Genomic DNA, 14,001 nt, shown 5'->3' on the forward strand with positions numbered 1-14,001 from the left:
ATACATAAAGTTTTACTGGAACACAGCTGCACGCTTCCACTTATTGACAAATTGTCTCTGGCTGCCTACACAGTCCATCTGTTGAACACAGTCCATAGATGTCGAACTGAAGGGTATCTGAGAAGTTCCCAGCCACTAACCTTGGCAGCCTCAGGTCCATTTTGTCACCACAAAGCTCAGAGCAAACTCTAGAGAAATGTCTGTAAAATACATATCTGACTATGTCACTTTCTTACTTAAAACCTTTCAACAGGGGCGTCTGGGTGGCTCAGTTGGTTAAGCAACTGCCTTTGGCTCAGGTCATGATCCCAGGGTCCTGGGATTGAGCCCCGCATCAGGCTCCCTGCTCAGAGGGGAACCCGCTTCTCCTTCTCCCTCTGCCACTTCCCCTGCTTGTGATTTCCTGCTCTCTATCAAATAAATAAATAAAATCTTTAAAAATAAATAAATAAATAAATAAATAATAAATAAAACCTTTCAACAGCAGGCATGGCAGTAAGGGCAAATAGGCAGAAAGGATTTATTGGGGTGATGAAAATGTTCTACAACCGGCTGATGGTGATGACTGCACAACTTAGCAGAGTTACTAAAAATCACTGGATTGCACATTTAAATGGGTAAATTCTATGACATGTACCCAAATATATAAAGTGGTTTTAAAAAAAGAAAAGCTTTCAAGAGTCCCAGGCCAAGTGGGCCTGAAGCTGTGCCCGTCCAGGTGTGCTCTGAGGGCTGACAGCAGCCTGTGACCTGTGTGCTCTCAGCCCACAGTGAGAGAAGAAGGCCAAGTGGGAAAGGTGTTTAGAAGCTATTGCAACAATGTGGCGTTGCTGAGACATTTTTACTACAGTCATGAAAGTACTGGTCCACAGTGAGTTGAAAGGAAAAAACTGGTCTTTCACAATGGTCTGAGGGGCACTGCTCTAGACGAGGGATAACACTTCATCTCCTTGGCCTGGCATTCAAAGCCAGCCATGACCTATTCGCCTCTGCAAGCTTAGCTACTTGCCTATCTCCTTCATGACCTATCCTTAAACAAGTGAGAGTTTCCAAACTCTGCAAACCTCACTTGGTCCTCCAGCCCCCGGCATGCACCATCCCTGACAAATCAAATGCCTTTTCCTTCCTTTTTCAGTAATTACTTATCCATCCTTCAAGACTTAGCCTAGCTGCCACCTCTGCCTGGAAGCCTTCCCAATTGCTTTCCCCCAAACACCCTCTTCCTTGGGAGTGATCTTTTGACTAGTTATTCCAGCTGTCAGAACCTCACATTTTTCGTCCATAAAATAGGAATAATGATAGTACATCCCTCACCAGGTTGTTGTAAGCAATTACTTTATAAAAGGTTTTGATGCCTCTGTTCCTCCAGCCTCCTGGAGAGCCCGCTGTGTCCCACTGCACAGTAACTGCTTATTTATCACCATCTCCTATTTCTGAGCATGATCTCCAGGGAGGCAGGGGCCATGCTGGACCGCCTCCTGTGCCTGCAGGGCCTGGCTAGGAGAGGCTCAGTGAACACCAGGTGCAGAGTGAGTGAGTAAATGAAGTCCCTTCTTGACCCAACAAACTCTAGATAGGGCAAGACGTCTATAGATTCAGGGTCACTTTTTTTAAAAAGCAAACCATAGAACGCCATACCTGGTAGAAATGTGGCCAGAAGGTGCTGATGGCAAGCTCTGCCTTCACCCAGCCCTCGGTGACGACCCCAGACACGTTCCAGACAGGGTTCCCCTGGGGCCCGCCGTTCACCTTCACATAGACATTCAAGGCTCCCGGGCTGGACCTGTCGCGGCTGGAGAAGTAGTAATGGAAATCGATACAGTGGGTGTCGTTCTCCTTCAGGGTTGGCAGGAGAAGGTGGGCCTTCTGGCCAGAGGCCCTCCCAGAGCTGTTCACCATCATGAAGGATCCTGGAGACCCACAAAGGGGACGGGAAGTAGAGAGAAAGAAAGAGAAAGAAAATCCGTCTGATAATCAGTCATACCCATCAACATGGGGTCCGGAAATCAAGTCACTCTAGGAGGGCCTGATTGATACTGAGGAAGCCACATCCCCTCTCTCTTCTTCTGCAGCTGGGAATTTTAAAACCTGCTCAACAAGGGAGTTTATTTATTTTTATTATGTTCAGTTAGCCACCGTACAGTACATCGCTAGTTTTTGATGTAGTATTCAATGATTCATTAGTTACATAACAAGGCAATTTAAAAATTAAGAGATGGGGTACATCGGTAGCTCAGTCAGTAAAGTGTCCAACTCTTGATTTCTACTCAGGTCATGATCTCAGGGTCCTGGGATCGAGCCCCATATTGAGCTCCATGCTTAGCATGGAGTCTGCTTGGGATTCTCTCTTCCCCTCTGCCCTTCCCCCCACTCACACTTTCTCTCTTTCTGTCAAATAAAATCTTTAAAAAAATCAAAATAAAAAATAAAAATTAAGAGACGGTAGGTAACATGTATTAATATTTCTACAAAGTAGACAAGTCTATAAACATTTACAGAAGAAGCACTTTATCCAGCAGGTCCTAAAGGAAACATGGAACAAAACCCCCGGAATACAGTTAACTGCAACCTCCAAGGGTAGAATAGGACATATAACGTAACGCAAGCTCGGGCTGTCTCAATGGAAGCATAACCTCTACAATATAGGAGGTGTTGTTCCAACACATTCCACAAGGACCCTTGCGTTCAGGCCAAGGAGTAATTGCAAACTGTCCGCTAAGGTTGCATTCAGCACGGGGAATAATTCTATGTATCACAGGAGGGCATATAAAAAGTAGAATATATTTAAGTAAGCAAGGAAGACTCCGAAGAAATGTGAGAACCAACTAGAAGATGCTCCGCCTGGAATGGAGGGTAAGTAATACTAAGCATTTAAGGAATACCAGTGTGATGCTAGGTGTCTTTTTAATATATTATTCAATTTAATCTTCAGAATGACCCTGGGAGGTAGAGGATTTTCATTTTATTTAAAGACTGAATGACTTGCCCTGGGCCACTCAGCCGGGAAGGGATGCAGGAAACGCAGATTCTCTCCAACTCAGCCATTACACTATTACGCTACAGCAAACGTGACTACTGTTTTTCAAGCAATAAGCAGGTTGCCTGCCGACAGAAAGGAAGTGAGCCTCTCTGGAGCTGCTTTGGCAGAGTGGATGGTTGTTTCTAGTTCTTCAACCTTCCCTGGATCCGTCTCCTGGGCCTCCCAGAAGAGACAAAGGGCATGTTCCCATCCCTTGACTTTGGGCTGCACTTGCTTTGGTCAACAGGACATCAACACAACAAATCGAGCAGAGGCGTGAAACGTGCATGCCTAGCTGGGCTTGCCCCTTTGCACTCCCACCGCCTTTCAGGAGGAGAATGTGCCGCAGGGAGCTGCTGCCCCTTTCAGCTTAGGATCAAGAACAGACAGGCGTGGTGGAGAATGGAGCTCAGCGAATACTGAAGATCCCAGCCATCCCCACCGTGCAGGTCGGAGCACAGCCACGGGGGTCAGCGATCCCAACTCCGATCTGCCAGTCCACAATCAATGCTCAGACCCACGAGTACGAGAATAAATGCTCACTGCTGTTTGCCACACAGTTCCCTCTCCAATTTGGGGGCAGCATTACTGTGGCAATCGCTAACTGATAAAGGTGCCCAAGAGGCAGGCCTAGGCAAGAAACAACAGGGGGTATATTTCCATTCAAAGGGTCTTCTAACAATGGCCCAGAGACACAGAGAGCTCCCTGCCACTACCGGTGGCTAAACAGAGCCTGGACAATGGAAGAGACGTCTAAGGCAATTTCACAGTCAACTATGAGGGCTGAACTCCGTGACTTAAAGCCCTATGATGCCAGGAAATAAATTGCATCATAAAACACAGTAGATAAACTCAGGGGATCCTGGGATGAATATTCCCACCTAGAAAAACACTATTGCTTTGAAATCTTATTTTAACCACTAAAATCTTCCGTTCAGAATGAAACCTTAAGACTGCTTATCCTCAATCGAGATCAGACACTTCAGAAAGTAGCCTCATTTATTCATCCTAATACCCAGAAGACTAAAGCCGCCGGCTAATAAGTGCTGGGCAATCCTTTGCTCGTTGGGGTTCTAAAAGGTACCAGGCATTCATAGCCCATCCTCCCTGGGTTCTGAATGAATTTAAAGACAGACACAGGAGTGGGCCGCCTGGGTGGCATCCGGCTCCTGATTTCGGCTCAGGTCATGATCTCTCGGTTGTGGGACTGAGCCTCGCATCGGGCTTTGGGCTCCGTGCTCAGTGCAGAATGTGCTTCAAGAGTCTTTTTCCCAGTCCTGCCCTCTCCCTGTCTGTCTCTCCTTATATCTCTCCCAAGTAAACAAATAAAATCTTTAAAAAAAAATAGACACATGAGAGAGAGAGAGAGAGAGAGAGAGAGAGAGAGAGAGAGATTTCAAAACCCTCTATTTTATTATTCACAAAACTGGATTAGAGAAAGTACCTTGGACTTGAGGCCAAATTAGAGGTTCCCTGCCTTTTCTTCCCTGTACCAGCACACACAGCAGCTAGAGAGTCATGGACTCCCTCCTTATGACTCCGCCCAAATCCCTAGGGCCAGAGCTATCTTCCAGGGATGGCCACATAGGACCACTGGGTAGGCCCATCCCCAAAACGAGCCAACAAGCAGCAAAGGGATGAAGAGAAACAGGAAGCTAGGCTCCCAGACTTTCGCCATCCCACCAGTCAGAAGACTCTCCACCTTCTAGGATAAGAGCCACGGATAGCGGCTTCCCCCTCTCCTCCATGTTTCCAAGAGAGTCAAGTCTCCTTGTTTATGGCCTGGCAGTGACACAGGGTAAGTGGAAAGATGGCCCTTGTCAGGTGTATTACCTGTAATTATCACAACCTCCCCCGTGAGGCAGCAAGGAAGGAACCACTGTGGGGGACACGGAGTACAGAAAGGAGACGGAGCTAGCACCCATGCCTGTATCTATTGGTCTACATTCCACAGGGTTCCACAAGGCTTCCCAGGGACAGGTGAGTGATGTCCCACAAGCCCCACGAAGCTTGGGTGACTTCCCCTGCCACAAGGGTGTGACACAGCTATGGGTAGAGAGGGCAGCCTGAGAAGCGAGCAGCGCCTGGCTCTCTCCACTCAGAATCCCATGGTGCCCCCATGGGCATTCCAGCTCCTGTTCTCCCAGCAGTCCACACCGGGCTGCATAGAACCCTCAGCAGAGTCAGGAGGGTTTCCCTTCCACCAGCTCAGGCTCCTACTGCTTTTCCAGCTCCAGTTGTGAGGCAAGCTCATGTGAGGCAGAGCCACATAACCTAATATCCACTCACAGAAGTTTAGGGCTACTCTGTATCTTGCTGTATCTGCAGCAGCTACAGCGGCTGCTGATAGAGGACTCCATCTCCCCGAAGACAGAGCTGGTAAAAGTGCTTGGCCCTCCATCTACCCTCCACTTGGAGAAACTGCTGGTTGATGAACAGACCTGTCCTCTTTGTTCTGGGCACATCACTGGATTACATTCCCTAGCCTCCTTTTAGAGGTGGGTGGGGTTATGCCAACTGCGTTCCAGCCAATGGGGCCTGAGTATGAAAGTGTGCCACTTCCAGGCTTGGTTCATAAAAGCTACTTCCCTTTCCTCGCCCCTACCCCCAATGCTCCACCTTCTCTCAAAGGATAGTCTTTGAACCAGCAGCATCAGTATCACCAGGGAGATGGTAAGAAATTCTGCATCTCAGGCTCCACTCCAGGCCTACTAAATCCAAATCTGCATTTTTTTTCAAGATCCCCAGGTGATTTGTATGCATGTTAAGGTGTGAGAAGCACCGCTCCGTTGTCTTTCCCATCCACCAGCCAGCTGAAAGCACAGGATTCCAAGAGAAATGGAACACAATAAAAGGAGACTGGTTCCCTGAATGACCATGACCATGAGAAAAGGCCCCCCCAACCCATTAGGAACACTCATTTTGGCTTTAAGTAAACAAGGAATAAGCTGTTATTGGGTTATTAAGCCACTGAAATTGTGAAGTTTATTTCCGCGGCTAGTATTATTGTTTTGGCACCCCCATAGAGCCCTTACTTCCTCCCGGTCCCTTTACTTAAGGGGATAAGAAGAAAAATGATAGTTACTAAGCAAAGCTGCAAGACATGCCAAATAGGGACATCACTAAGAGCAGTGTCCTAGTGTAAACAGAAGCAGAAAGAAAGAAGAAAAGGAAAACCATGCACTCTGAGCATGAATTCTTGAAAAAGCAAGAAATATCTTGGGTATTCACTAAGATATTCTATGTTCAGTGGGCCAGAGCTGGGCTGGGTCAAGGTCACAATACCACCACCCCCATGACCACCCTGGCTGCTCGTGTCGATCTGGGTGACTTGATACGCATGCTGCAGCTTTTAGACCAGACAGAAAGGTATGCGTTTTGGTGCACAGCTCAGAGAAATAGACAAGATCATTGAAAAAAAAAAAAGGGGGGGGGGACAAAAAATGATGCTTGCCCAACCCACCACTCCCAGCATAGCCTAGCTGCAAAGGAGGAAGGGGCACGGGCCAGAAAGGTACAGCAAGAGGGAGTCCTGCTCAGGAAGGTCTTGGTGAAACTGGAGGAATGAGCAGTGCTGCTCTGGAGTCCAAGTGACAGAAGGTGACAGGGTGAAAAGTCGGCACCAGCAGGTGGCACCCCCATTGGGAGGGAAGGGGTACTGCAGCACTGGGGAGAGGACTCAGCAGCAGGTGGGCTGAAGCTCTCCAAGGGCTTGGGGGAGTGGGCCTCCCCGAAGACTCCAGAAAGGGCTCCTTTCCAACAAGAAACATCCAGTGCAAGTGACCTTATTACTCATGACTGGGGAGAGCCTTCTAAGGACAGACAGAGGCCCAAGTCAAGCAGGTAGAGGCTCGGGGGATACAAGATTGAGATCTTGGTTTAGTGACCTATGCCTCCTGTAACTAAATACCATAAACTCAGTGGCTTAGAACACAAATTTATTCTTTTATGGTTCCGGAGATCAGAAGCCTCAAATGAAGATGTTGGTAGACCTTCTTTCATTCTAGAGGCTTCAGAAGATAATTGGTTTCCTTGTCTTGTCCAGCTTTAGAGGCTGCCTACATGCCCTGGCTCCTGGCCCCTTCCTCCATCTCCAAACGACATCACTCTGACCTCAAGCTCCATTGTCACCTCTCCTGTTTCTGACTTTGACCCTCCTGCCTCCCTCCTGAAAGGACTCTTACACACTGGGTCAACCTAGTGAATCCAGAATAATCTCCCTATTGTAATATCCTTAACTGAATCACATCTGCAAACCCCTTTTGCCACATAAGGTAACTTGCAGAGGTTCTGGGGACAAGGACAGGGTCATCTTTGGAGTACCGTTATTCTATCATCAGACATTCACATTAACATGAACATGTATGGATTCCCAAGCCAGTGGACCAGAGATATAAGGATGACAGGCCCATTCAGAGCCGCCTGGTGGATGCTTTCTAAGGGGCAGGTAGCCTGGGAGAATCTAAGTTCTCTTATGTGTGTGTAGAAGATTCCTTGCACCATCAGATCCTCTCATCACCAAAGTCTCAGAAGGGGAGCATGAGGTCAAAGTAAAAGGTGGGGTCATTTGGCTCTCAATTTGGACAAAAAATGAAAAAGGTATGGGGTTACAAGTAGGGGGGAGGTCCACCCTTCAGCAGTGCAAACTCATCGGGGCTGCTGGCCAGTGTGAACACCATGGTCACACACTGCTCCCCAGACACCACCCCCGCATGGTTACCCCACCACATAAATCAGACTGATGACCCGGAGGCACTCTCCCTGCGGTTTGGCCACCCAATGTCTGAACTCCCTCCCTGCATTTGGGGAACTCCCCCACTTTGAAGCAGAGCCCCCCTTCCCCTACGGAAACAGAAAAGGCCCGATGCCCTCTTTCCCAGCCTGCTCTGCAGCTAAGATTCAGGCACACATTCTGGGTTCCACCAAGCAGGTGCACCTGACTCCAATTTCTGAACCAGAAGCGAGTCAGGAAGCCAGGGCTCGGGGCCCAGACTGAGAGAGTCCACTACAGAGAGCTTAGAAGCAGTAGAGGACGGTGCTTCTGAGTGGCAGAGGTGGCAACATCACAGTGGACACAACAGGATCCAGCCTCATGCACCCAAAAGGACAGCTCTGGAGTAGAGCACAGACATGATCACATCACAGAGAGAAGGGTGATGAACTCGGCCAGGAGGCTCAGGGCGTCTTCCAGGCATGGGCTACACAGAGCCGGGGTGTGAGGAATGCGAAGACGTGAAACGTCCCCAGCCAGCGAGCACAGGATGAACCCCGAGAGTGGGATCTGCCTGGCGTTCCACCCTGCGTGCACCTGCACGAACTGCAGCTGCTAGCAATCCTCCACGTGCAGTGCTCAAAGTCCCCACAGCACGTGCTCACTGCCGACTGAATTAATGATGCCAATCCCCCTGGCCTCACTGCACCTGCAGCACAGAGCTCTTGAATGGCCCTCACTGTCAGCTGTGGTTTCTCAGGGATTGGGCAGGTCCTGGACAGCGTCTCTCTGCTGAGGTTCACCCTCTGGGGGCACACAACAGAACTGCTTTGGCCCCAAAGTCAATAAGGTTCAAGAGACGGTTCCTCCTGCAAACTTCCATCGTTTGTTTTCCCCTCCTCCATCAGGGTGCAGGCTCACCCAGCACCACTGCCCCCTGAATTCCACTCGGCTTCATCCTCTGTGACAGATTTTCCCCCCACTGTGGCCCTGCAGGCACTCCCTACAACAAGCCCCTTCCCGTCTGCAGGACACACCTGAGTATTCTCATATCCTAACCGCACATGACTCAGTTTTCTCTCTCCCAGCACCCCCCCACTCCCAGGAATATCCTCAGTCACGTCAGTGTAGATCACTGGATGTGAAGAGATCCTAGAAGGTTTGCACCTTAAATCCCCACAGCAAGGTCTAGGTGAGCCTCTCCTCTTTCCCCATCGGGATTCCATTCATGGACGTGTGCCTGGTGGTAACTGGGACAGCATTTCAAAGAGAGGGGACAGCATGTGCAAAGGCCCAGACGCTGAAAGCCAGAACATTCAGCCACGCAAAGCATAGTGTCTTTGGGGAGAGTGGGATCTGTAGCAGCCCCCCGTCCCCCGCCCATATCCACTTACAGAGGTCTGGCCACATCCTCTGCAAAGGAAGGAAGCTGTAACTCTGAGAGGAGCCCAGGCCTGCCGTTTTAGAGATTATTGAGGCGTGAGAGCCCTCATCTACCAGCAGCTCGGTGGGGCCCTCTTTGATCAACAGGTTGGCTTAATTAATATCATCCCGGGGCTGTCAGCTTCCTGGAGATCAAAAATAAGCCAGTCATTACACCAAAATCAGTCAGAAACAAGAAAGAGGAAGACTGTAAATATATTCTTTTCTCTTCTCCTTCCCCCCCCCCAAAATCCACTGACGCGATAAGGAACATACAACAGCGTTGGTACCCTCATAGTTATTATACATTGCACCGAAAATTGTGGAATTAAACCAGGAAGTACTCTCTGGCTGGCCACAAATTTTGCATTTTTTCCCCTCCGTGCATAATAATGCCTTGATACGCACCCCGTTACTGATGTGTCTGCAACATAGATCCCCCTTTTGGAGGCAAAACTCTTCTCCATAGCAGATGGTGGCTATTGTGTTTACACATGAGCACCTCAGGATTGCATTTCCTCACGTCGGCAGTAAAAAGAAAGCCCTAATTGACTTTTTAATGGCTTTGCACATTGTTCATTAAGATTACATGAGTGCGCTCAGGCAACTGGCAGCTGAGGGCCTGGAGCTCCGAGAGCTCAGAGCTGTCCCTGCAGACAGGAGGCCCCGCCAGCTTCCAGCGCCAGCACCTACGTGAAGGGAGCGGATGGCAGCAGGGACCCGAATGCCGCCCCAAGCCAAGGCAGCTGTGATGGCATGGAGCAAGCAAGGGCTGGCTGTGCAGCCGGGAGAGCTGGCTTTCAATATCACTGCTGTTGTTTCTTAGTTGTGTGACTTTGAGCCAGTCCATAAAATTCACTGGGCCTCGGTGTTCTCATCTAGAAAATGGGATAATGAAACCTTACACATCAAACTTTTCCGTTGACTGTTTTCAGGGAACCTTAAATGACAAACTGGATTTGACTCAGTAAATGTTAATAAGAAATGGCCAGTAGCAGATGTCAGTGTGCTCAGTCCCACTGATGTTGAATGTTACTCATGTTTATTGAGAAGTTAGCATGGGCCAGGCACTGATCTCAGCATCTTTTAGCATCCCAGGGAGAGGGCACCATGCTATCCCTGTTTGAAAGCCAGGAACACTGAGGAAGAGGGGGTCTTTTGCCTACATAGCCGTCATCCACTCCACAGTCAGCAGAGTAATAGCTGTCCGAAGATGTCCACATTCTGGCCCCCAGAACCTGTGAAGACGTGGCCTTAACATGGCAAAGGGGAATTAAAATTGCAGGTGAAAGTAAGGATGCCAATCAGAGGACCCAAAGATGGGGGTGGCTTATTCTGCACAAGAGAGACAGAAGAGGCAGGATCAGAGAGGGATTTGAAGATGCTATGCTGCTGGCATGGAAGATGAAGGGAGGAGCCATGAGCCGAGAAATGCAGGAGGCCTCCAGGAACTTTGCAGAAAACGCCAGAAAACAGATTGTCGCCCTAGGGCCTTCAGGAACAACCACAGACCCACAGACACCTTGCCCAGTGCAACCCATCTAGGATTTCTGACCTCCTGAACTCTACGATAAAAAATCTGTGTTACTTTTAGCCACTAAAGTTGTGATTAGTTGTTACAGCAACAATAGGAAACTAATACACACTGCAGACTTCCCCGCTTCTGGGTTTCTGCTCCGGTGATGCTGTTCCTGAAACCCACCAAGCCCAGCCCAGCCGTGGTCCTTCACTAAACTACTTAAATGCCACTTACTGTCAGTGACTTTCACTAATGCCCAGAGAATACTTACTCCCATGCTGCTGATCCTATCTATTCTGGACAAGGCTACGTTTAGAAGTCCAGAATGTTGAAGTTTAGCTACCGGGTCACAATATAAGGAGCAGGGGACATCAAAACGTCCAAAGACACAAGGCACTATAAAGTAAGAAAATGCATGTGGAAAAGCAGCACACTTCTACCGACAGTATCGTGAAAACTAACCATCATTAAAAGCCACTCGTAAACACAACAGTTTAAGATAGCCACAATAACAAACATATCATTCAACATCATCCGTATTATCAATGAAAGCAATCTAATTATCATGTGTCAAAAAAAAAAAAAAAAGAAATTTGCTTCTTTTCTAATACACCAGAAAATAGGGGGGAGGGATTAATTACGGCTTAATGGATACATAATATCTATTTAAAACAAGGAAAACACACCTCCTGAAGTTTCAAAAGAACGGAGCATCGTGAACATTTTGTCAGAGTCAATTTGTGTGAACAAGTAATAACTATTTCTGTAATCATTCATTCAGACCAATAAGTCGGGGTTTAAGCATTTCATATGCAAATCTGTTAAGGCAATTTTCCAAGAAACAGCTATCGGATAACCCATGTAGGTATGGGTGATGCAGTTTAAAAACAGAATGAAGCCCAGGCAACTGGGTTTGAAGGCGCTGCTGGAAGGGGGTCTGTCCACGGGCATGTCTCTCCAGAGACCTGCCCGCACTCCTTCCCCATTCCTGAGGAAATGATGGAAGCAGAGGGGAAGAGGGAGAGAGAGGGCGTAGCAAGGGAGGGAGAGGAGGCAGAAGGAAGGAAAGAAGCAGCAAGCAGAGGAGTACACAGCAGGGAAGATGAGGGAGGAGGGGCAGAGGGAGGTGGTAGAGAGGGAGAAATACAGGTGAGGAAAAGAACACTGAGCAGGGAGAAGGGGGAGGATGGGAGAAAGATGGCGACAAAGCAGAATACGATCGAAGCCGTGTGCCACTGCTTAATTACTTCTCATCCCCTTCACTCCCCAAACAAAAACAAAAGCTTTCTACCCAGCATTCCCCTTCTAGACCTTACCATGATCCTGGGAGGAGAACAGGCCCACAAACATACAGCCCTGTGGGGCACCCCAGGACCTGGGCTACCCCCTTCACAACTTCACAGCTCACCTCCCCCAGCATCTCAGCATAGCTCAACATCCCAGCAGGAAAAATCAACGTTGTCATCGGGAAGACAATGGAACGCGATGCAGGACCCACTGAGAACTCTGCTACACCCAGCATGAACGGTGGGTGAGACATAAGGCTTGTTCTAGTCATTCTTTGACGTGGGAAATATCACAGCTCTTTGGGCAAGGTCAAGACAGTATTGAAGGGCAGACAATGCCACTCTCCCTTGGGACTCCCACCCCGTCTATGCACCTGTTTCAGTCACACAGTGCCTCTCGGAGCCTGGGAGCCAAGAATTCTCGCTCCAGTTCTTCACCTGGATCAGAGGTGTGCAGCTAGGGAAGACTATGGCTCCAAGTTTTACGGTCACAGGACTAGACAGTGGTGGGCAAGGAGTCAAGACTGGTGTGGATTTTCTATGTAGGCTCCTTCTAGAGTGGGGGTGAAAGAGGAAAGACCCTCTTCCTTGGGTCTTGTTTCTGGAGAAACCCAGTGATTTTTATGTTCCTACAAGAGCTCCTTTCCCTCAGTCACGCCCGCTAACTAATAAACAGCAGCAGCAAACACACACTCTCACCTGTTACTTATGTGCGTTCAATTCTAATACCAGCCCTGTCAGTAGCTGCTGTTCTCATCCTTCTCATACAAATGAAGAAACCGGGGTGCAGAGAGGTTAGGTAACTCTCCCAAAGCCACACAGCTAGTAGCAGAGCCAAGATCCAAATGCAGGAAATCCTGCTCGTCATTCAGCTCCCAGGCTCCTGCACACAAGCGGGGGTGCTGTGTTCCGCGGCGGCAAGCAGGGATCTCATGCTCCCCGGGGTTAGCCGGCCGTGCCCTGGGGAGCAGGGCGTAGGCAGAAAGAGGGGCAAAGAGTGGGAGGAAAAAACCAAAAGGAAATCAGTTGTCAGGCTGCTGCCATATTAAGAGTAAAGAGAACAACAGGGCTGCCTGTAACACTGTCAGACCCCAAACTGTTCCTGACATTCACTGGGCTGAGTCCTTTGCTTCTGCAGCTCTACATCTCTTAAACTGAAATGACACGGAACTAAAATATATATTTTTTAAAAATCTCCAAACTCTTCACACAACCATTGGCATGATAATATTTTGATTAGTTACATTTATGCTCCAATTACACTCACAGAATGTTCAACTGTGTCTTATATATAGCTTGTTTGCCATGCTCCATGGAAAATATGGGATTATTACCCTCGTCTATTTGCAATGGGAAAAGACACAAATGGAAGTGGAGGGGGGGGGGGAAGCCAAGCGGAGAGATGACTAAGCCTGTTAAAATAGTGCTGTCTTGCCTTCACGTTACTAAATTGGGTCACTGCTATTATTTCCCAAGCTTTAAAATACCAGAGCTCGGAGAAGCATGCAGTATTCAAGCCTACCTTCTCCTCACCTGACACTTGCACCTTCCCTCCTAACAACGGGGTCCAAACTCGGACAGCAAGCTGATCACGCACGCATTGAGTGGCAAGGTCAACGGTCGGCGGAGGTTTGTGATTTTGTGCCTTTTATCTGGAGAGAGTGTCCATCTCTTTCTCAAGGAGGTCCTTAACCCTGTCTATCAGAAATAAATATATAAATAAAGGCTAAGAGCCCCTCTGAGCCCTGCAAAATGCCAGCCCTGGTGATGCCAGGACAGACTTCTCACCGTGAACGCTCGCTAGATGCCATCATGTAATTTTGCTCTCCACCGGCAAACCACATCATGGGGGTCTGGGTCAGGGTATTACACTCTTGGATGCCGCTATCAGATGGGCCCCTCTGCCCCACAGAGACGTGCTACAGCCTGTCTGTGCCCCAACTCCCCAGCACCCTGACCTCAAATCCTCTGCCACCGGGGCTGACTTTTCCCTGCCACTGCCTCCCTAAGCTCACTCATACCTCTATGCCTCAGTTTCCCCCAT

At 48.8% G+C, this 14,001-nt stretch overlaps 1 protein-coding gene across 2 annotated transcripts in view; it reads right to left on the bottom strand.

The window, feature by feature from the left end:
* PTPRT (protein tyrosine phosphatase receptor type T) overlaps positions 1–14,001 on the bottom strand; it is a 1,014,747-nt gene that overhangs the window by 675,087 nt on the left and 325,659 nt on the right. For both annotated transcript variants that reach the window (XM_040638323.1, XM_040638322.1), the window contains exon 3: positions 1,639–1,910. In XM_040638323.1, the coding sequence (XP_040494257.1) occupies positions 1,639–1,910 (272 nt within the window). The remainder of the gene's footprint in view (positions 1–1,638; positions 1,911–14,001) is intronic.

This window comes from Ursus maritimus, unplaced genomic scaffold (assembly GCF_017311325.1).
Source record: "Ursus maritimus isolate PB19 unplaced genomic scaffold, ASM1731132v1 scaffold_22, whole genome shotgun sequence".
NCBI lineage: Eukaryota > Metazoa > Chordata > Mammalia > Carnivora > Ursidae > Ursus > Ursus maritimus.